This window comes from Carcharodon carcharias, chromosome 13, assembly GCF_017639515.1.
Source record: "Carcharodon carcharias isolate sCarCar2 chromosome 13, sCarCar2.pri, whole genome shotgun sequence".
Classification (NCBI taxonomy): Eukaryota; Metazoa; Chordata; class Chondrichthyes; order Lamniformes; family Lamnidae; genus Carcharodon; species Carcharodon carcharias.
Genome location: NC_054479.1, coordinates 51,729,308 through 51,750,749, shown reverse-complemented (window position 1 = coordinate 51,750,749; position 21,442 = coordinate 51,729,308). Strand labels below are relative to the sequence as shown.

Genomic DNA, 21,442 nt, shown 5'->3' with positions numbered 1-21,442 from the left:
GCAAAGAGCAGCCTGACTGATGTCTGGCTAGGGGAAGGAGAGAGCAGGAGTGTGACGCACATTGCAGGAAGAGTGGGAAATAGGCCGTGTGAAGGTCTGTGTCATCCTGCAAACCTTAGATTGGGCAGCAGAGGGCTCTCAGGGACTGTACAGGCTGATACCAGTTCCCTAGGCCCTCACTTCAGGAGTTTATCAGAGCTCCTTCAGACAGAAAACTAAACTTTTCTCACTCAGCTTAGCTGATGTTAGTGAAAATATAAACATTTGTAGAGGAGGGTGGTTTGATTTTTCTGCTGAAGGAGAGGGATCAGTGTTGGGGAATAGAACACTCAGTTTGTTCTTGAGGCAGCTATAAGAGCAAGGCTAGATTTCCCCACCTCTCCCCCCATCCAAACCTGTCCCAAGAACAGAAGACCATTCTCCTTAAGGGTCACATAACTGTAAACTGGTATTTATGACCTGGGTTTGAAAGGGGAAAGTCAGCCAGGACTCTCTCTGCTAATCACCATCTAATGGTCTCTGCTAGAAACCCATTTGTCTGTAGGCACTGAATGAGGAGAGGTTTGGGCTTAACTGTGATGCCTCTACAGCCAAATATAGTGTTAAAAATAACTGGGTCAGCTCACACACAAAAGGTCTGCCATTTGCTCAACATAATGGCACTAAATCATTGCGTACGTTCAACTATAAACACAGCAAGGGACACACAAGCAGAGAGGAAGCCAACTGCTCCATCAAGTCTGGATGGTTGTGTCAATAGGGGAGGGTGATAGGATAAAGCTAAGATCTGCTGATGTGTTTGGATGCCAAACTCTGATACCCCTCCGTCTTTCATTATATTCAGCATGCTTTCTGAAAGCCTCCACAGATCGAAAGACTCAAAGGGAGAATTACCAGGAATGGAACAGTCAATCGCCATCTTGCCCCTCTAAGCCACTCCAAGCCCCTACAGGACAGCTGCTCACACACATCTCCTTCAAGCAAATCTTTAACACATTTCCAGGCAGACTTTAAACCCAAGGGAACTGTAGCATAGTGGTTACATTACTGGACTATCTAGAGGACCGGACTAATACTCCGGAGGCATGGCCTCAAATTCTATCATTGCAGTTGTGGGAATTTAAATTCAATTAATAACCTAGAATAAAATATTAGTTTCATTAATAATGATAATGAAACTATGGATTGTAAAATCCCATTTGGTTCACTAATATCTTTCAAAAGGGGTTGGGGGGGCGGGGTTGGAATCTGCCATCCTTCCCCAGTCTGGCCTACACGTGACTCCAAATGCACAGCAATGTGGTTGACTCTGAACTGCCATCTCAAATGGCCCAGCCATCGTAACAAACCACTCTAGAAACTAGGGCTGCGGGTGTATCTATACTACATGGGACTGCAGCGGTTCAAGGCAGCTCGTCACTATCTTCTCAAGGACAACTAGGGATGGGCAATTGTGGCAAATCCTATGAATAGAAAATAAATCTACTGGGATAACATATTCATGAACCCTCAGCAGTAAATTCCCAGGGACCCTGTGAAGGATTAACGAGAGTTTCCTAACGTCTGCCTTCAGGAGGACTGGGTGCATCTTGGAAGCTGTGTCTAAAGTATCGATGGGGAAGTTCAGGCACAGCCGACAATGTCTGCTGTTGGGCTGTAATTGAAATCATGCTCTCACACCTGCTCAATCTCCGCCATTAATAATTCATTACAACTCTGTTCACATGAATAATACAAAGTGTTGCAGGTTCGACCCCTTTCTCCGAACCATTCCCCCTTATGTTAAACAATGTTCAGCATTGTTCTTCCTGCACCAAATATGTGCTGCCACACAGGAATCTTACAGTGTAAAGTCTGCTGAGCTGGAAGCCACTGGAAGTAGTGAGGTGGGTGGCGGCCTCGGGAGCCAAATTCCTATAAAAGCATTTACTTTTCCTCGTAACTATCATAATGCTAAGAATTGGTCTGTTCACCATCATGGCAACACAGAGCCTGGGGAGCTTTCAAAATCCCATGTGCCAGTTCTAGATACTGAACCTCAGGAAGAATACACTGGCCTTAGAAGGGCTGCTGTGCAGATCTACCAGAATGACACTGGACCTAAAGGGGTTAAATTATGAGAATGGGTTGCACACCCTTGAGTTTACAAGTTTGATCTAATTGAAGTGTTTAAAGTGATAAAATATTTTTATTTTATTCACTCACAAGGTGTCTGCATCGCTGGCAAGGCCAAAGTTTATTGCTCATTCCTAACTGCTCTTGAGAAGATGGTGGGGAGCCACCTTCTAAAACCACTGCCGTTCTTTGTTGCCCTGGTTTACTCCATCATTTCAGATGGAAGAGTCAACCATGATGTTGAGGGTTTGGAGTCACATTTGGCCAGACCAGTAAGGGTGATAGATTTCCTTTCCCCAACGGCATGAGTGAAGCAGATGGGTTTTTATAACACTCCAGTAGTTTTGTGGTCACCATTCAGCAAATTTTAATTCCCTAGCTGCCAGGGTGGGATCTAAGTTCTCCTTCTTTGCCATCAGTCCAGGCCTCTGGATTACTAGTCTCAGTAACAAAACCATTATGCTACCGTACCCATATCTGTTGATAGGGTAACAGGGAAACTATTTCCTGTGATGGGGAAATCTAGAACAAGGGGTCATTATCTTCAAATTAGAGCTAGGTCATTCGAGGTGATGTCAGGAAGCACTTCACAAAGGGTATTGAAAATCCGAAATCCTCTTTACTCCAAAGATGCTGGAGGACAATTGGAGCTTTCACGACCGAGATAGACAGAATTTTCATTAAATGTGGAGCAAAGGTAGTAGGGTAGAATGGCAGAGGTTTGAGGGGCTGAATGGCCTCCTCCTGTTCCTATGTTCTTTCATGTTGCAGGGCCGTCTCTGGCAGCGTCAGTGATGGGAATGGTGCCGTGCAACTCCTTTCAGTGGCTGCTCTGTTGGCCCGTCCACACAATGCACATGTCAGCAGTGGATTACTGCCTCTAATTCTCACCTCTGCCAACACTAATCCGATAATTGTTCATTTAAATGGGTCACTTTAACATCTCATTATCCACTAAGTGCCAAAGCCCAGGCACCGGGAACCTCACTGAAAACCTCTAAACCATCCTCAGACTGCCCCTCTCTGAACAGAGGTCAGTGGTTTTGAACTGCGGCTGCACTATGTGAACCACAGTCACATCAGCTCCTGAGGCACAGTCTGCAAACACCAATGCAAATTTGCCAGATTCACTTGCGCCAGTCGTTGTTCTAGTACATTTACTTTTCTTTTGTTTCTGGTTCTCAGGAGAATGTTTTATTTTTTAATTAGTTCACAGGACATGGACATCACTGGCAAGGCCTGCATCTTTTGTCCATCCCTAGTTGCCTTTGAGAATGCGAGGTTGGGCCTTCGTTAACCATCAGCGGTTTTGATGCAAATGTGTGGCCGGATAAGGCCGCTTCAGAGGGCAGTCAAGAGTCAACCACATTGGCGTGGGACCAGAGTCACATACAGGACAGACTGGGTGAGGGCAGCAGATTTCCATTTTTAATGAACATTAGTGCACCAGTTAGGTTTTAATGACAAACTCAGTTTCAAGGTCACTTATACTCACACCAGCTCTTTATAATTTCCAGTTAATTTAAACAAAGTACAGCATACATGGATTTGTTTGGGGTTTAGGGGATGGCATGGGGAGGGGAGAGAATTGGTCAGAGTTTCCAGCAGACCATCCACAACCCACCACTCACTGTGCCCGCTCCCCACCCCCTCCAACCCCACTGGAAAGTACATGCAATGCAGACATTAGGTGAGCAGAGAATTGGTCAAACTACTTGCAGGCACCAACTCATCTGAGAAAAATTTAAGAAAACTGGCAAAATACTCGGTGAGGGGTGTGAGGAGGGGGATGAGAAATTATTCTATGCAGCTGAATGTTATGACCCAAGGGGATTCGATACATGAAGTAGAGAAAATGCAAGCCAGTACAGACTTGTTAAGAACAAATTGTGTTTAACTAACTTTGAATTTTTTTGATGAAGTAACAGAGAGGGTTGAATTTGGTAATGGGCTTCCAAAAAATATTGGATAAAGTGCCACGTAATAGGCTTGTCAGCAAAGTTAAAGCCCATGGAATGAAAGGAACAGTAGCCAATTTTGCATCAATGCTGCTAAGTGACAACATATAGGGAGAAGTGCTTATCGGACTGGAGGAAGTTTTATAGTGGGGTTCCCCAGGGGCCAGTTTTAAGACCACTGCTTTTCCTGATCTACATTAATGACCTAGAATTGGGTGAACAGGACAAAAATTCAAATGTTGAAATATTGTGAACTGTAATGAGGATAATGATGAACTTCAAGAGGACATAGACAGGCTGGTAGAAGGGACGGACAAGTGACAGATGAAATTTAATGCGGAGAAACATTAAGTGATTCGTTTTGGTAGGAAGGACAAGGAAAGGCAATACAAAATAAAGGTTGCAATTCTAAAGGGGATGCAAGAGCAGAGGGACCTGAGGCATATATAAGCACATATCATTGAAAGTGGCAGGACAGGTTGAGAAAGTGGTTAATAAAACGTATGGTATCTTGATCTCCATAAATAGGAGTTAGAGTACAAAAGCAAGGAAGTTGTGGTAAACCTGTATAAAACACTGGTTCAGCCTCAACTGGAATATTCTGTCCAGTTCTAGGCACCACACTTTAGGGAGGATGTGAAGGCACTGGAGGGGGTGCAGAAAAGATTCACAAAAATGGTTCCAGGGATGAGGAACTTCCATTGCATGGACAGATTGGAGAAGCTGGGGCTGTTCTCCTTGGAGAAGAGAAGGTTAAAAGGAGATTTGATAGAGGTGTTCAAAACCATGACAAAGAAGTCTGGACAGAGTAGTTAAGAGAGTAACTGTTCCCATTGGCAGAAGGATCAAGAACCAGGGGCCACCGATTTAAGGTGATTGGCATAAGAAAGAAGCAATGTAACATTATGCAGTGAGTAGCTAGGATCTGATGTAGCGGAGGCAGATTCAATCACGCTAGACAATTATCTGAAGAAAAAAAAAACTGCAGCGTCACAGGGAAAAGGTGGGGGAGTGGGACTAGCAGAGAGTGAGCATGGACAGCGCAGGCTGAATGGCCTCCTTCTGTGCTGTAACCATTCTATGGCTCGATGAGAAACAATATGGGTTTGGGACTAACTGGGATAACTCTCTCAAAGAGCTGGCACAGCTATGGCAAGAAAGGGCATTTGATTGAGGTACCAGAGGGCACCTGTAAATTGCAATCAGCTTCAGATCAGGAGGAGGGCAATCTGTAAAAGCCATATCCCAAACTGTAGAAATGGGAACAAGCAGCTTCAAACACTTTGAAATACTAGACTTGGAGAACTCAAGTAATTATATGCCATGAAATAATTAAAAGCAGTGGAAAACCTGAGAGAGCAGAGTCCTGCATAATCAATAACCAGGCAGCAGATTCAAATCGGTGACCCGCCTTGACACTCTGCCAGCCAGCACAGGCCTGGAAGGTGTGTGGTGCAAGACTAAGCTCACAGCTCAGTTACACCACACATCCTGCTACACCACACAGAGTCAAAACAAAAATTACACACTGAACTCTTTTTGGTATAAAAGTCTACTCGCTATGCAATTTGAGAACGTGTTAACGGAAAGCACCACCCAGACAGGACAGAGTTTATCCCATGCAAAAAACGCCTGAGCTCCGCCAGGCACTGGAACAGGGCTTGTGTACGGCTGTTAACAGGGAATGAGGAAAAACCGGCAAAGGGCAAACAAAGGGGGTTAAAGTTTGGCTGAGCAGGCATCCAGGTTTTCCACTAAATGTCTCTGCGTCCAGACAGTTTTCTCCAAATTACTTAAATGTCCTGGTTTTTCAGCTTCCCAGAGTCCCCTCCCCTGTAACCTGCCCCTCGTGTTCTGTCTTCTGTTGGCAAAACCCATGAAAACCCTCTCTTGTGCTGCACTGCACCCTGGGAAGTGGAACTGCGCCCACCCGCTGTCCGTTAAGAGGCTGCGCCAAGACGCTCCCGCACGTGTGGATAACTTTCTCATCGAGAGCCGAGAGGCAATCAGCCTCTGGGTGACGACAGAAGATTGACAGGTGTGTTGCCAACCACAAGCCGCACTCGATGGGGTGGCCAGGCAGCGCCCATCAGTAAACCGCCAATCAGTGCTATGTAAAGCGGCAGGCAAGTTTGGTTTGAGCAGCGGATTGTTCAGCCAAACTTCTCATTGAAAGATCGCACGCTTTCCTACTCGTGGCTCTGGGTGCCAACAAAATCTCCCACACTTGAGATACGTTTGCCAGTTTAAAATCCAACTTCTGGCTGAAATATCTATTGTTAGAACCAAGCGTGCAAATGAAAATAAACAAGGATTTTAAAATGGAGATGGGTTTTTACCAGTGTACATTGCACAGTAAAGATAGAGTAGAATAGAGGATTCTGGCTGGGATTGTCTGTGGTACATAACTGCAGTCTTCAATAATTGGGTGTCTTAATAGGGTTGCCAACTCTGGCTGTACACCTTCCGCACAGGACCTCCTACCTTCAACTGCCCCTCCCCCAGAATCAACATGTCCTGGTTTCGGCTTTTGAAAATCTGGTCACCCACTCGTGAAAGGGCAAGGGGGGAAAAGGAGTGAGGAGGAGGAATTGAAGAGCGGGAAAAGGAAATGGAAAGTAGAAGAGGCAAGGAGAGGGGAGGCAAGGAGACGGGGAGGGGAGAACGGGAAAAGGGGGTGGGAAGTCTTGCCACTGAGCCAAGACAGACTTATTTTATGGTTTTTATTCCTTCGAACTTTGTCCCAAAGGTGTCATTTACCCTCTAATGCTTTGTCAATGGCCATTCCCGATGTAAGAGCCTGGGCAGGTACTGTTAGCAGCACATTCAACAAGAGAAGGCATTACAGCTAGGCCCTCAGCCCTCTGCTACAGTGAGACTCACTAGGCAGTTAGCAGGAGCTGACACACTGGCTGATTTTCCTCCCCAGCCTAGGGCACTGAGGCCAAAAATAAGCTGGCCCTGCTGAACTGATCTAACTCAGCAGTTATGAAAATGGGGCTTATCCTGGTCTGTGAGACTAATCGCCACCGAAGATGGTGTCAGCTTGGCCCATTTGGAGCAGTCTCAATGCTGTATCAGAAGATTGAGAGTTCAATTCATTACACTGGCTTATCCATACAATCTAGACAGACCCTTCAGTTCAGACAGTGGTTAAAAAGCAAGGAGCTTTCCCCAGTGATCTCGTCAACATTGCACCCTCCAACAGAAGCAGAGACAGGTGGACGAGTCACTTACTGGCTGTGGATTCTTGCGTTGCATGAAAAGGCTCCCCAACACAAGAAGTTGAATGCAAAAATAGTCTATTGGCTGGCTGTAAAACACTTGGGACTGGATTTTGGCAACCGAGGCATCAAGTTGGAGTCAGGGAGTTTCCCAATTTGCTGGACCTGCTTAGGTAAAAAGTACCTCGAAATGTGCAATTTTCGCTTCGGGGAGCAGGAGGAAAGGTGTGAGAGAGAGTTGGGCACCGCTGTCCCTGTGCTTCTGGGACAAAAGCACAGGGGTGGGCGAATGCCAAAGCAGGTTGGTTAGAAAGCCTTCCTTAGTTCTCTGGGGTTTCAACCCAGTTGTTTAACAAATTGTTAGGTCCTCTAGCCCTTACACCTCACACCCCCTCACTCATCCCTATAGCTGCTCATACCCACGCATAGGTGCTCATACCCCCCTATACCACCTTATGTCTCAATCCATCCCCCTCATGGCCTCTCATATCCCATCCATACTAACTCCATAGCCACTTTCCCAGTATCCACCATGGACAGACTCAGGAGCCGTGTGGTTATGAAATTAAGTACATTTCTGACACCTAATACTCTCACTTGTACACACTTGATAGTGAAAAAGAATTTATAAGACCCACTCAAAACTTTGAAATCTCAAGTGATTAATCTCTTATAAAAATGAACAAACTTCTATTTAGGCACCACAAAGGTTGCGAATCCTTTAATACTGTCTTTAAACTGTCAATCAAACTCAAACTCAAAAACCCCTGTTGTGTTGATTGTGGCTTTTGAAACTCAGCCAAGCATTCTTAACAGACCGGGTCCTACTGTTTTCCAACCTGCACCATATAGCCTGCCAATCAAAGGAGTCCAGCAGATTTTTTAACTCCCAGTGACGGCTGGTATTTAAAGATTTAAATAGCAGAATTTTTTTTTAAAATCTTGAGATCCTGACAATAATTAAAATTCTTTTCATGGGGTTTGGGTATCACTGGCTAGGCCAGCATTTATTGTCCATCCCTAATTGCCCTTGAGGTGGTGAGCTGTTTGCAGTCCACATGGTGTAGGTTTACCCACAGTGCTGTTACAAAGGGAATTCCAGACCTTATCTATCTTTAAAAGAGTGTTTATGTTTACTGCGTAATGTCATCACTCCTACCCTTTGGGTTAAGGCACTTGCAACAGCTAAACTCAGGTGCATTTGAACTCAGCACTGAATTCAAATGGTTCTGCTGAGCTTGGTTTTTCCTCTATGTGAAGCACGCCTTACTCCCTTCCCCATGCTAGCAAAAACTGGGTTTGTCAGAAACAGGGGTTGGGGGGGCAGTTGGATGTCTGCATCCAGGTCTTGCCTGCCATTCTTAAAGATCCATGGAGTCTTCTTGATTCCTCAAAAGTCAGGCCTTTGGTAAAAGGCACTATTTAAATGCAACTTTGCTCTTACTTTCTCACCCAGTGAGAGAGATTACTGAGAGAACTTTCTTGATCCATAACTTTGTGTCAATGCTCCATCAGAAATGTATTTTTCTTTCAAATAATAAACAACTTATAACTGAACATTTTCTTTTGTTACCTAAAAATACTTGGCTTCTAGCAACCTGTGTGTGTGTCTGTGTGTCTCTCAGTCTGTCTCCTCCTGCTTGTGTGTTTGTCCTGCCATATTAACCTGATAATTGCAAAGTCCAGCCTGTACAAGAAAGCCTGGCCTGCTTGCCTGCTGTTAATACATTGTAATGACGGACAGCTCTGGTCAGGTTGCCATGGCTGCATACCTCATTCCTAAATTACAGTGACAGATGTGGTGATGCTGGATGGAGCTGTAATCTGCGTATTCAGGGACTAGGGTTGAGTCGTTAGGAGGTCAGGGGTCAAAGAGGCCAGACCTCAAACATTGGGTGCCCACAAGCTGGTCAATTAACAGAGACTCCTTTGTTAAGAGGTTACTTTAGATTTTTAAAAAAAAAGAGAATAATGATTTTCTAATGTGAAAACTGGTCACTCTTTTTAAAAGTTCGAGCTAAGAACCTGGGGATGGCTGCATTTGTTAACGCTCCCAAATGACCGAATGGTTGCCAGGCTGCTACAGAGACCTTTTTTCATAACAACCACTTTGTGTGGACTGGAGTCACCTGTAGGCCTGATCAGGCTGGAGTTTCTCTGGAGGGCTGCAGCAAATCAGTCGGGCCTCTATTACAGGACACAGTTACTTTGGTGCATTTCTGCACCCTGATGGCTAAAATGCTAAATTCCCAGAGTAAGGGCCATTCCTTGTTGGATCTATGTATTGATTGTTGCTACATGCCCCCAGCACCATATCCCCCTCCTCTCTTGAACATGCCAGGATGATTAGCAGGCGCCTGTTGCCCTTTGCTACTTTCACTCAGTGACCTTTGCTTCTGTGAGCTTTAGGCAGTGAAAACAAGGGGAACTCTGAGCCTGAGCCCGTTCTCACCCAACATCCACATATAAGCAGCATCCAGCAGGGAATCTAACTGCAGGACGGCCAGGAGCTGAGTCCTTGGCTGATTCCCGTCCACCCTCTCGCTTAAGGGGATGGAGGCCAAATGCAGACATCTGGCTAATTGAGACTCTAAATGTGTCCTGCTGCAATTTTGAGTAAATAAAGGATCTTTGAACATGTGACCTCCATGTCTAGATTTGCATGGCATATGCACCTAACTAGTGTGTACTTTACATTAACCTCTATAGTATACAATACTTTCTACTAAAGTTACTGCATGTGGCTAAAATGGTGTCACAATGGACACATCAGTGGTCAGCTAGTAATTTCTATTGGACTGGTTAAGACTGCTAGTAACAATTTTAGGTAAGAGAGAACAAAGCAATTTCTAAGGACCCCCCACCTCCAAGCTAAATATCAAAGCACAACCTCCCTGCCCCAACGATCAGGCTGGCACTGGAGAGCTAAGGCCCTTCCTACTCAACAGTAAAGCCCATTTCCAATTCCACCAACTCCAAAGCTGACTGCCCACCATCCGTCCACCAGCCTACAACATTGCATAGAAGCTGTCATTCGCAATCAAATTAAATTCTAATACACTTAGTTACATCAAGTTACATAGATTATAGAGCACAGAAACAGGCCTTCAGCCCAACTGGTCTATTCCAGTGTTTATGGTCCACTAGAATCTCGTCCTATGCCTATTTGGGCATCTTGCAAGAAAGCAGTTAAAATCATTTTTCTTCCAACCCCCCAAAAAATTGTTTACCCTCCTCCCTCACCCTTTGACGTCAGGGGCACTGGTCATGTGGAGAGGCCTCTGAGGCAGGGCCATGTTCAAATTTCCAAACTAGGTTCAAGTGACAGCATTCCTTTTTGCATAAAGTGAGCACTGGACATATTAGAAACAGAAGAATCTCCAAGCTGCATTGTTCTGTGTAGAGTAAACCACTCCCATGGATCCAGCACAAAGGGACTGGTGTCAGCAAGTCTGTCCTGGGCTTACCCGGCCCGGATTTACTCTGAAGCCACTGGCTGTCACAAGCAATTCATCAGGCTCCGCAGTTGAGGTGGTTTATGCTTTTAGAGCCAATTGCCTGTCTCTCTAATTAGACAAGCCAGAGCAGGCCTCTCCTTTTGTAGCCTCCGCAGCTTATAGAGACCCAGTTAACGTAGGTCTCCCAATAAACACTCTCCATGACCCTCCACAAGCAACTGGCACCACAGGATGTCACTTGTATCGGAGGTGGTGAGGGCAGGATTTATAATTTACACTGGTTGCTTTAAGTTGGATGAACCAATAAACTTGGCTTAGGAGGATGACGGGTGATCTAATTGAGGTGCTTAAAATGATAAAAGGATCAGGTGGGGAATCCAAAACGAGGAGGCACAATTTTAAAAATCAGAGTTCAGCCATTCAGGAGGGAAATCAAGAAGCATTTGTTCACACAAAGGATGATGGAAATGTGGAACTCCCCCAAAAGGCTGTGGATTCTGGGAGTCAATTAGACCTTGAAGACTGAGATCGATAGATGTTTTGTTAGGTAAAGTTTTCAGGGAAGCAGAGCAACAGCATTTCAGAAACTTAAAAGTTGGGGGTAAATTATTTGTTGTTGGTTTTGCCAAATCCCGACACACAGAATTGTCCCATCTCAAAGTGGTTGAGGGTGGCTGGGGAGGAAGGGGGTGATGATGCTCACGACCTCCTGACTCCAGGTAGGACCAAGGAGTGAATTGGTCCTTCCTGGAGTCCAGGTAGGATCAATATATCTGCCAATAGTATTTGATCTATTGCTAATTTCAGGGGCCTACTGAGCACTCGCAGTCTGGGAAGCAATGGAGACACCCAGAGCGGATGCCCAGTGTGCTTTCTCTCTTAATACTTCCCCTTCCATTGTATTGTTATGGCTTCCCCCCGCAACCCCCCTCAGTCTGCACACTGCACCTCCCTCCATTCCCCAATCCTTAAGATGCTCTCTTCTCCCCGCTCAGTCCTTATGGCGCTCTCGTGCTCTTCCTCTCCACTTCCTCCTCGCCTAGTACTTAATGCGTTCTCTCTGCATTACTTGCCATTCAGTCAACCTCTTCAGTCATTTTGTCAGAATCTCTTATCTGATTTAAGAGTGAGAGGATAACTAGGGAAAGAGTAGGGCCCATTAAGGATCATAGGGGTAATTTGTGTGTGGAGCCGGAAGACGTAGGTAGGGTTCTAAATGAATACTTTGTGTCAGTGTTCACAAGTGAGAGGGACGACATGGGTATGGAAATCAGGCAGAAGGACTGTGATATAATTAAAAGAAATTAGAATAGAAAGGGAGGAGGCTCTAAGTGGTCTGCCAGGCTTAAAAGTAGATAATTCTCCAGGCCTGGATGAAATGTATCCCAGGCTGTTGAGTGAGGCAAGAGAGGAGATAGCAAGGGCGCTGGCAATAATTTTCAGTACCTCTCTGGCCACAGGGGAGGTGCCGGAGGACTGGAGGGCAGCCAATGTGGTACCGTTATTCAAGAAGGGAGGAAGGGATAAACCAGGGAGCTATAGGCCAGTCAGTCTAACCTCAGTGGTAGGGAAACTATTGGAAGCAATTCTGAGGGACAGAATTAATGTACACTTGAAGAGACAGGGATTAATCAAGGATGGTGAGCATGGTTTTGTTAAGGGGAGATCATGTCTGACCAATTTGAATGAATTTTTCAAAGAGGTGACCAGATGTGTAGATAAGGGCAATGCATTTGACGTGGTCTACTTGGACTTCAGCAAGGCTTTTGATAAGGTCCCGCATGGGAGACCGATAACGAAGGTAGAAGCCCATGGGATCCAAGGCAATTTAGCAAATTGGATCTAGAATTTGCTGAGTGGCAGTAAGCAGAGGGTGATGGCTGAGGGGTGCTTTTGTGACTGGATGCCTGTGTCCAGTGGAGTTCCACAGGGATCGGTGTTGGGTACCTTGCTGTTTGTGGTATATATAAACGATTTAGACTTGAATGTAGGAGATGATCAGTAAGTTCGCGGATGACACGAAAATTGGTGGGCTGCTAAATAGTGAGGAGGGTAGTCTTAGCTTACAAGAGGATATAGACAGGCTGATCAAATGGGCTGATCAGTGGCAAATGGAATTTAATCCAGATAAGTGTGAGGTGATGCACTTGGGCAGGACAAACAAGGCATGGGAATAGACGATGAATGGTAGGACCATGGGAAGTACCGAGGATCAGAGGGACCTTGGTGTATGTCCACCGGTCCCTTAAGGTAGCGGGACAGGTAGATAAGGTGGTTAAGAAGGCAAAACAAAAACAAAAACAGAAATACCTGGAAAAACTCAGCAGGTCTGGCAGCATCAGTGGAGAATCAGCATCGAGTCCTCGAAACGTCAACTGTGCTCTTCTCCACCGATGCTGCCAGACCTGCTGAGTTTTTCCAGGTATTTCTGTTTTTGTTTTTGTTTTGGATTTCCAGCATCTGCAGTTCTTTGCTTTTATCGCTGTGGTTAAGAAAGCCTATGGGATACTTGCCTTTATTAGCTGAGGCATAGAATATAAGGGCAGGGAGGTTATGCTGAAACTCTATAAAACGCTGGTTAGGTCACAGCTAGAGTATTGCATGCAGTTCTGCAATCCGCATTATAGGAAGGATGTGATTGCACTAGCGAGAGTGCAGAGGAGATTTACCAGGACGTTGCCTGGGTTGGAGAGTTTTATTTATGAGGAGAGATTGGATAGACTGGGGTTATTTTCCTTGGAGCAGAAGAGATTGAGTGGGGACATGATTGAGGTGTATAAAATTATGAGGGGCATTGATAGGGGAGACAGGAAGGAACTTGGTGGAGGGGTTAATAACTGGGGGCATAGATTTAAGGTAAGGAGCAGGAGGTTTAGAGGGAATGTGAAGAAGAATTTTTTCATCCTGAGGATAGTGGGAATCTGGAACACTGCCTGAAAAGGGTGGTAGAGGCAGAAACTATCATAACATTTAAGAAGTATTTGGATATGCACTTGCGATGCCATGGCATACAAGGCTATGGGCCTAGTGCCGGAAAATGGGATTCGAATAGTTAGGTACTTCTTTGACCAGCACAGACTTGATGGGCCAAAGGGCCTTTTTCTGTGCTGTAGATCTCTATGACTCTATGATTTACTGTCCCTCATTGGCTTGTTCTTCAGTAATATTACACCTGTTTCTCAAATAGCCCCAAGATGAGCAACTAGTAACAGCAAAATACTCCCAAGATAGTATTAAGAGGCTTGGGTGTAAAAGCAAGAGATTGAGAGAGGATGGGAATGGTGGGGGGGGTGTGCGGGAGAGAGGAGAAACTGAAGAACGATGAATGACAGGAAAAGGAAAGAAAGCACAAACTCGAAAAGCAGGAAATCAGAGTCTGTTCCTGTGTGAAAGTGAAGTGAGTGAAAAGAAAGGAAAAAAGGAGAATGAACCAGGGCAGGGAAGTGCTGAGAGATTGGGCTGGGTTAAGGTTTACAAGATACAAATAAACCCACAGAACCTCAGAGGCACAGAGCTGTAATACAGGCCAACTCAAGTCATTGAGTATCAGTAGCAGCAAAGGATTACATTAATACTGAGATCAAGGCTGCTGAAACCTGGGCTGAATACTGAAAACAATCAGTGAGCAGGTTAGGGGCTCACATGACAGCATTCAGTTGGGGCTTTTATCTCTGGATTCTCTCAGAATATGACGCCTTCACCCTTACAATCTACTCTTTGTTTGGGCCCTGTAATCCATCCAGCTGTTTGGAAATCTTATTTTTCTTTTCCTTTCAGTCCAGACATCATGTCCCATCCAGTTGTTCCCAGCTCCCTTTCAGAAATGACATTCAGTTCTGCCAGGAAGCAATTTAGTCTCTTTCTCCAACCTCTTAACAGAACATTTCCACTGGCTCCAAAACACTAAGTAGGTACCAAATGTAAGTTACGTACTCATGGGTGGTTCAGTAGGTAGCACTTTTACTTCCGAGTCAAAAGTGGGTTCAAGTCTCACTCCAGAGATTTAAGCACCTAATCTTGGCTGACACTCTAATGCAGTACTGAGAGAATGCTGCATTATTGGAGGTACCATCTTTCAGATGAGATGTTAAACTTCTCAGGTGGACATACATGCTTCCATGTGACTACTGGGAAAGGGGCAGATCTTCCTGTCCTGGCCAATGTGTATCATTCAACCATTACTAGAAAGATGTTGTCTGGCCTTTACCACACTGCTGCTTGTGGGAGCTTGGTGTGCATAAAATTAGTTTCCTACATTGCAATAGTGATACAAAAGCATAAGAGCAAGGAGGAGAAATAGACCATTTGACCCCTTGAGCCTGCTCCACCATTCAATAAGATCATGGATGATCTGGTTATGGCCTGAACGCCACTCTGTTGTCTGCCCCCCACTAACACTTGACTCCTTTGTAGATCAAAAATCTGTCTAATTCAGCCTTGAATAAATTCAATGACCCAGCCTCCACTGGTCTCTGGAGAAGAGAATTCCAAAGATGGATGACCCTCAGAAGAAATTCCTCCTCATTTCCAGCTTAAAATGGGAGACCTCTTATTTTGAAACAGTGCTCCCAGTTCTAGATTCCCCGAATAGGGGAAACATCCTCTTAGCATCTATCCTTCAAGCCCCCTCAGAATCTTTTATCTTTTGATAAGATCACCTCTCATTCTTTTAAACTCCATTGAGGATTGGCCCAATTTGCTCAACCTTTCCTTATATGACAAACCCCTTATCCCAGCAATCAACTTAGTGAGCTACTTCCAATGCAAGTTACCACTCCTTTGGTAAGGGAACCAAAACTGTACACAGTACTCCAAGTGTGGTCACATTAACGCCCGATACAGTTATAGCAAGACTTCCCTACTTTTATATCCCTTGCAATAATGGCCAACATTCTATGTACCTTCCTAATTACTTGCTGTACTTGCATGCTAACCTTGTGAGATTCATGGATAAGGACACCCAGACCCCTCTGTACCACAGGATTCTATAGGCTCTCTCAATTTAAATATTTTGCTTTTCTATTCTTCCTACCAAAGTGGATAACCTCACATTTTCCCACATTATATCCCATCTGCTTAACCATCTACCTTTGCGGACTCTGTGCCCTGTTCACAACTTGGCTACATTTCTAATTGGTTGTCAAGTGCTTTAGGATGCTTGAGGTTATAAAAACTGTTGTAGAATAGCAAGTCTTAGTTCATTTAATCTTTACTGTAGCCAACCACTTTAACCTAATGTGCTTCTTTGCAAGTCTTACTCCCACTAGCTTATTGCAGGGCATAGCATTATTGGGTCTCAATAGGAAATCCATCTTTGCTGAGCAGCTGGGGGAGGGAAAATATTGTCACAGGTAGTGGTGAAGCAAATACGTATCGTTGCTAAAAATTGGTTGATGGTCGGTGGGTTCTCCTAATTGGCCCCCCAATTACTTCAGCAAAAGATCAGCGGAAGCCTCAATACACATCGACCCAGGGTTCAGCAGATCTTCCACCCGTCTTATGGTGGCTGATCAAAGAAATGGGAACCCTCTTCGCAAGGAACCTCAAAGTGGGTCTGGCACCTCAATAAAAAACGATTGGTGACGTTATTATTAGCCGACAAATAACAGTTCAACACCAAACCTGTAGCTGCTGGAAGTACAATTCCCACCTGCACACCTCTAATAAAACACTTGCTTCCTGCCTAAGCACTGTTTGATTCAAGATTCAATTCAACTTCCTTCTGGAACTGCCAATCAATCCCAACTTCCTTCAACATCCTCTGGAGCTTTCAAAACATATCGGCCTCTGCCAGAATTCACTCTCGCCTGCAGTAAGATTCCAGTGGCAACCACTGGCACCAGATAATGAATCAAATCATTTAACAGAGATTCTGGAAACAAAGCTTCCCACCATATTGTGTACAGGCTGAGCCCAGAGTAAAGCTGAGCAGTATCTCAGACCAAGAGAATCCAGGTCCAATGCTGGACCTGGGTTGAGTCAATGGGTTTCAGTGGTAGGGATGCTAGAACTGGATTCAGCATCATTGGGCAGGCAAAAGGAAAGAAGGCATGTATGTGGTGGGGTAGTGGTGAGGGACACAGGGAGAATAGTCCTAGCTATCTGTCAGGGTTCTTGTTCTTGTGCAGTTGCTTGGTAGTATAAAACTTGTGTTGCTAAAAAAAAAAGATGTTGTCAAAGCTTTTCATCTTGCACTCATCAGGATAGATGCCAGGGCTGCCAAATTTCAAAGGGAGCAACAATTTATACTGCATGAGAAAAGGGTGCTGATTGTTTGACAAGTTGACTCTGATTGGTTGAGGCGTGACATGAAGAATGCATCAGGGAAGTATTGTGCCCCAAGCTTTTGTTTAATTCAAAAAAGGCACAATACCTGGACATGTTCCTTTTGCCTGCAGTGGACAGGTCCCTGCATATGAGTAAATGCAATTTCTAGCGAGCGCAAGTGAGCCACATTGTGAGCCCAATAATCTTAAAATGGTTGTTAGTGTAATTCTTAGCATACTTGGGGTTGTTCAGGAAGTGCTGTCCAGTTGCAGAGCCAGATCTAATGTTAGACATTATGTTCTGAGTTTGGCATGCACGAGCTGGTTGAGTACGGTTACTACCCTGCCTACTGCGAACAGCCGAAGGGCTGTCCTGCTTGATGCAATCCACCAGTTGTTGGGGCATACGGTGTATATACCTGGTATTGCACCAGCACTGAAACTCATATATATTACTCATTTGTGTGGTAGGCAGAATGCCTTTTTGGCTTGACAGCAGCATCCTGTTAGTGGAAAATGCCACTATGCTGCTAGTAGCAACATGAAATGGCTAGCTTCACCTGTTGCTCAAATTTTTGATATACCTTACCCTTTTAGGCCAATTTGAAGTAGGCTAAATTGTTGTTCCCTTTAAAATTTGGCATTCTTGTGTCTGTCCTGATGAGTGCAAGACGAAGGCTTCAACAGCATGTCTCTTCCTTTAGCAATATACGTTTTGTTATTCTTTCTCAGGGAATGGGTGTCATTAGCAAAGACATGTCATAGTGGTCATGAATGATGCTGTATAAATGCAAGTTAATTTCTTCTACTTGAGCCATCCCACCCCTATAACCACTGCCAGCCTAAGTTGGCTGACTCAGGACTGACTTGTACAGCTCTAATCCACCCAAAGTGCCATCAAGCATGTTGATACTTTAGATTTTTAACTAACTACCTAAAGGCTATGGTGTCATGAGTTGCTGCAGACTTTAATTTGAGGTATTCACTCATTAATGTCAATAATGCAAGAATGTCATCTCCCAATCAATTGTTGTGCTTTTTTTTTTAAAACTGGTTTGTGTAATATTGGACTTGTACATTTTGATATGAGGTGCTCAGGGTCACTGATGTTAATAAAGGCATCAGTCATGACAATGCAACATTATCAGCCTCATTGTAGCTGTATTGGTTAATAATGCTCCTGTCACCCATCATCATTTCCTAGTTATTAGATGGTTCATGCACTGCCAGAGGGAGCAGATAACACATTATGACTCTCTCTCTTTTCCTCTACTCTATATCGCTCTTAATATCTCCCATGCTTTTGCTCTCTCTTTCTCCACTACTCATAACCTCACTTGCCTGATTAACAACGATGTAAATATAGCACACACAGAAATTTTACAGAAACTTGATGGGCAGTGCATTACAGAAGGGAATGAAACCTTCAGTCTCCTATGTCCCCAATGGCCCTCACTGTGATGGACTGTGAAAAGGAATCAAGGAGTGAATCTGACATAGGCTCCAGAGAGTTCTGGGGGAATTGGGGGGTGGGGGCGTTAGCAGGGAGATGGTCAACAGCCTATTTGTGCCAATATTTTTGTAGAAGCAATGGATAATATGGGAGAGGAATGATGAGGGTGTTCAGCATCACGAAAATGTCCCAGTAAAACAGCTGAACTTTAGGCCCAATCTTCAGTGTAAAGAAATGTGCATTATACAATAAAACAAATATAAACTGGATAATATAAATAGGTGTGAATTATATGGTGTAAAGGAAGTACATTATAGATGTATGTGCATTATATAACATTAACAGAAGTGAAATATACAGTGTAAAGAAGATGAATTCTTCAGTATGAAGAGATTTATATTACAGAATGCAGGGGTGTGTGAATTATAGAATATGAACCCAGGTGCAAATGGCTAAACAAATTTAGAAATAATTTTTCAAAAGCTATAAACCTCAGGCTTCTTGGGTGATAATATTAGTAACACTCTACAAAAAACTCAATAGGAAGAATGAGACAGCAACTTGAATTCGAAGACTTGCTTTGTTCTGAGGAGGAATCCCAGCTGTGCCCATTTTAAGAGCCAAATGTGGGATCAACGAGACAGTGTCAGCAAACTGATTTCCATAAAACGGTAAGAAACTCATTGTGAACCAGACACTTACCTCGATGTCGATTGGTTGTCTTGTCAAACATCAGCATGGCATCATCTACCTGTTGAAAAAAACAAGACATTGTCAATATTTCCCCTCGATTCTCCCAAGTTTGAGACTGTCTACGATTGGCAATGTGTCAAGTCGAAGACCTAAGGGAGCTGATGGCAAGTGTGCATCTTAGGTAAACACTGGCATGAACTGGTCAAGCCAAATGGCCTACTTCCACAATTTACTCTCATTGATTTCCCTGAAGCACATTATAATAAAGGGCCTGCCATGTGAAATCACTATTTACAGATACCAACTAGCCTATGCATTTCCAGCACTTACCAGTTTTACCTCAGCATTGTGTTATTTGCTATTTTCTTTCCTTCAATCTCACCCCAGTAGTGAGCTGTTGAGAGAGAAGGGTACAAGTTCTGCAGAACTTCTGGTGGCACTGGGCAATCAGCAACATGTTTATAGTAAACTCACACAGGACTCCCTTTAACCAGGGGCTTGGGGTGGTGTGGCGGGGTTGGGGGGGGGGGGGGGGGGGGGGCGGTGCGGCAGAGAGATTAAAACATAGCACCTGCAAAAGCTGCACTAAGGCCTTTGGAACAATTCCTATCACCTGATGCAGTGGCTGCCCTGATGGCTCAGTTAGTTGTATAGACAAGGATGATCCCAATTTCAATTCCTGGTCTGCAGTAAAAGGTCTGACACTGTGTCACCAACGCTAGAATTAATTCCAGCGCCAAATGGAGAGAGGCAGAAAAATGGCCAGGTTTGATTCCTTCTCTCCCCGATCACTACTCAGTGCCCCCTGAAGTAAAGCGCATGTGTGAATAACAACATCTTACATTGATATAACACCTTTTGATATAATAAAATGCTCTCCAGGGGCAATACTCAAGTAGGTAGGATGTAGCTCAGCTCCACAGCTGTTTAACCTGTCAACACTCATTGACATTTAATCTCACAGGGATGGGGCACTGCAGCAAGGTTCAGGAGGACAACCAAAGTAATTTTCCAGCAAGGAGCCAGTGCCTTTGGGAGAGGAGAAAGGGTTAGCATGGGAAAAGATGTTAAAGGAGCCATTGGAACCCTAGTGTTTAGGCATTTCTCATTGACCAGGTTCATTGTTGATTTGAAGGCTTTATCTGGGTTCTTTCTCTGGCTCCTGTCTAATTTCCGGCCTATGTTGGAAATGCCTTGGGACATTTTGCCATGCTAATGGTGCCATATAAATGAACACTCTTATTGTTAAGACTGGGATTTCCTCCGAAGATGTCACGAAGGTTGACAAACACCAGGCTGGATGTGTAGCGCTGCCCCCAGCACAAAAACAAAATCATGTTCTAGTAATAAATTTGGGGCTGGAGCAGATGGTGAGGGAAAATGACGTCCAACCTCGACCGACACCAAACACCGCTCAGTCTTGCTTTTAATTTTCCATGGACGGAGCTGAATTTCATTTTTATTTTAAGTAGACAAGGAAAGGGAATGCAAATATGCTGAATGACAACTTGATTCCTATAAATGACGTGGCAGTGGGTCTTCTCTTTAATGCAAGTGTTAGCAGGATGTGGCCTACTGTTACTGGCCTCTGGCATCCCAAGAGATTCCACATTAGACAAGAGTTCCACTGAGGGTGAAGAACTTTTAGTCATCCTGGTTAACTCCTGCACACCACCTCAGCACCAATGTGGCAAGTGGCACTGGCAAAGATTTCAGAGTCTGGCGCAGTACACCTTTTAGGGTTTTAATCAGTGACTCATTATTGCTTTGGATTAGGACCATGTCTCTTTAAGAGGTTTGAGGTTTAATACCACAATACGCTGTTTGGCATTTTTACTTCCTCCCTTACTTTCCTTCTGCCAACGTCTTCTTGCTCGGAATCCGAGTCAATCCCTGCTTTTTAAGGCCCTAAGCTCTGCAAATAGACGTCACGTTACAGCCTAAGCTGCACCTTACCACGTGTGCCACTGGCTGAGTCAGCCACAAAGAATGTCAGCATGTAGCAGCATTAAGCTCTTTTTCAATTATAGAAGGATTTCCACACAAAGCAGCAGCTTTATAAACACTCGGGTTCTGCAGCTAACAAGAGTGCACATTCCTGGGCATTGCCACTACAGGTACCGTGCGCCAGACATTCCCCAGGCACTGGCACTGCAGGTATGCTGTGTTCTGGGCAAGGGACTGACCATCAGCTTCATACTTCACCTCATTTGATTTCATTTAACTAAAGCTTTTCAGATCACTAGGACATCAGTTCCATTTGGGGAATGTTAAG

At 44.5% G+C, this 21,442-nt stretch overlaps 1 protein-coding gene across 2 annotated transcripts in view; it reads right to left on the bottom strand.

Annotated features, from left to right (window-relative positions):
• The window catches only part of LOC121286294 (RNA-binding protein Musashi homolog 1-like), a 144,588-nt gene that overhangs the window by 18,985 nt on the left and 104,161 nt on the right, over positions 1–21,442 (bottom strand). For both annotated transcript variants that reach the window (XM_041203350.1, XM_041203351.1), the window contains exon 7: positions 19,177–19,225. In XM_041203350.1, the coding sequence (XP_041059284.1) occupies positions 19,177–19,225 (49 nt within the window). The remainder of the gene's footprint in view (positions 1–19,176; positions 19,226–21,442) is intronic.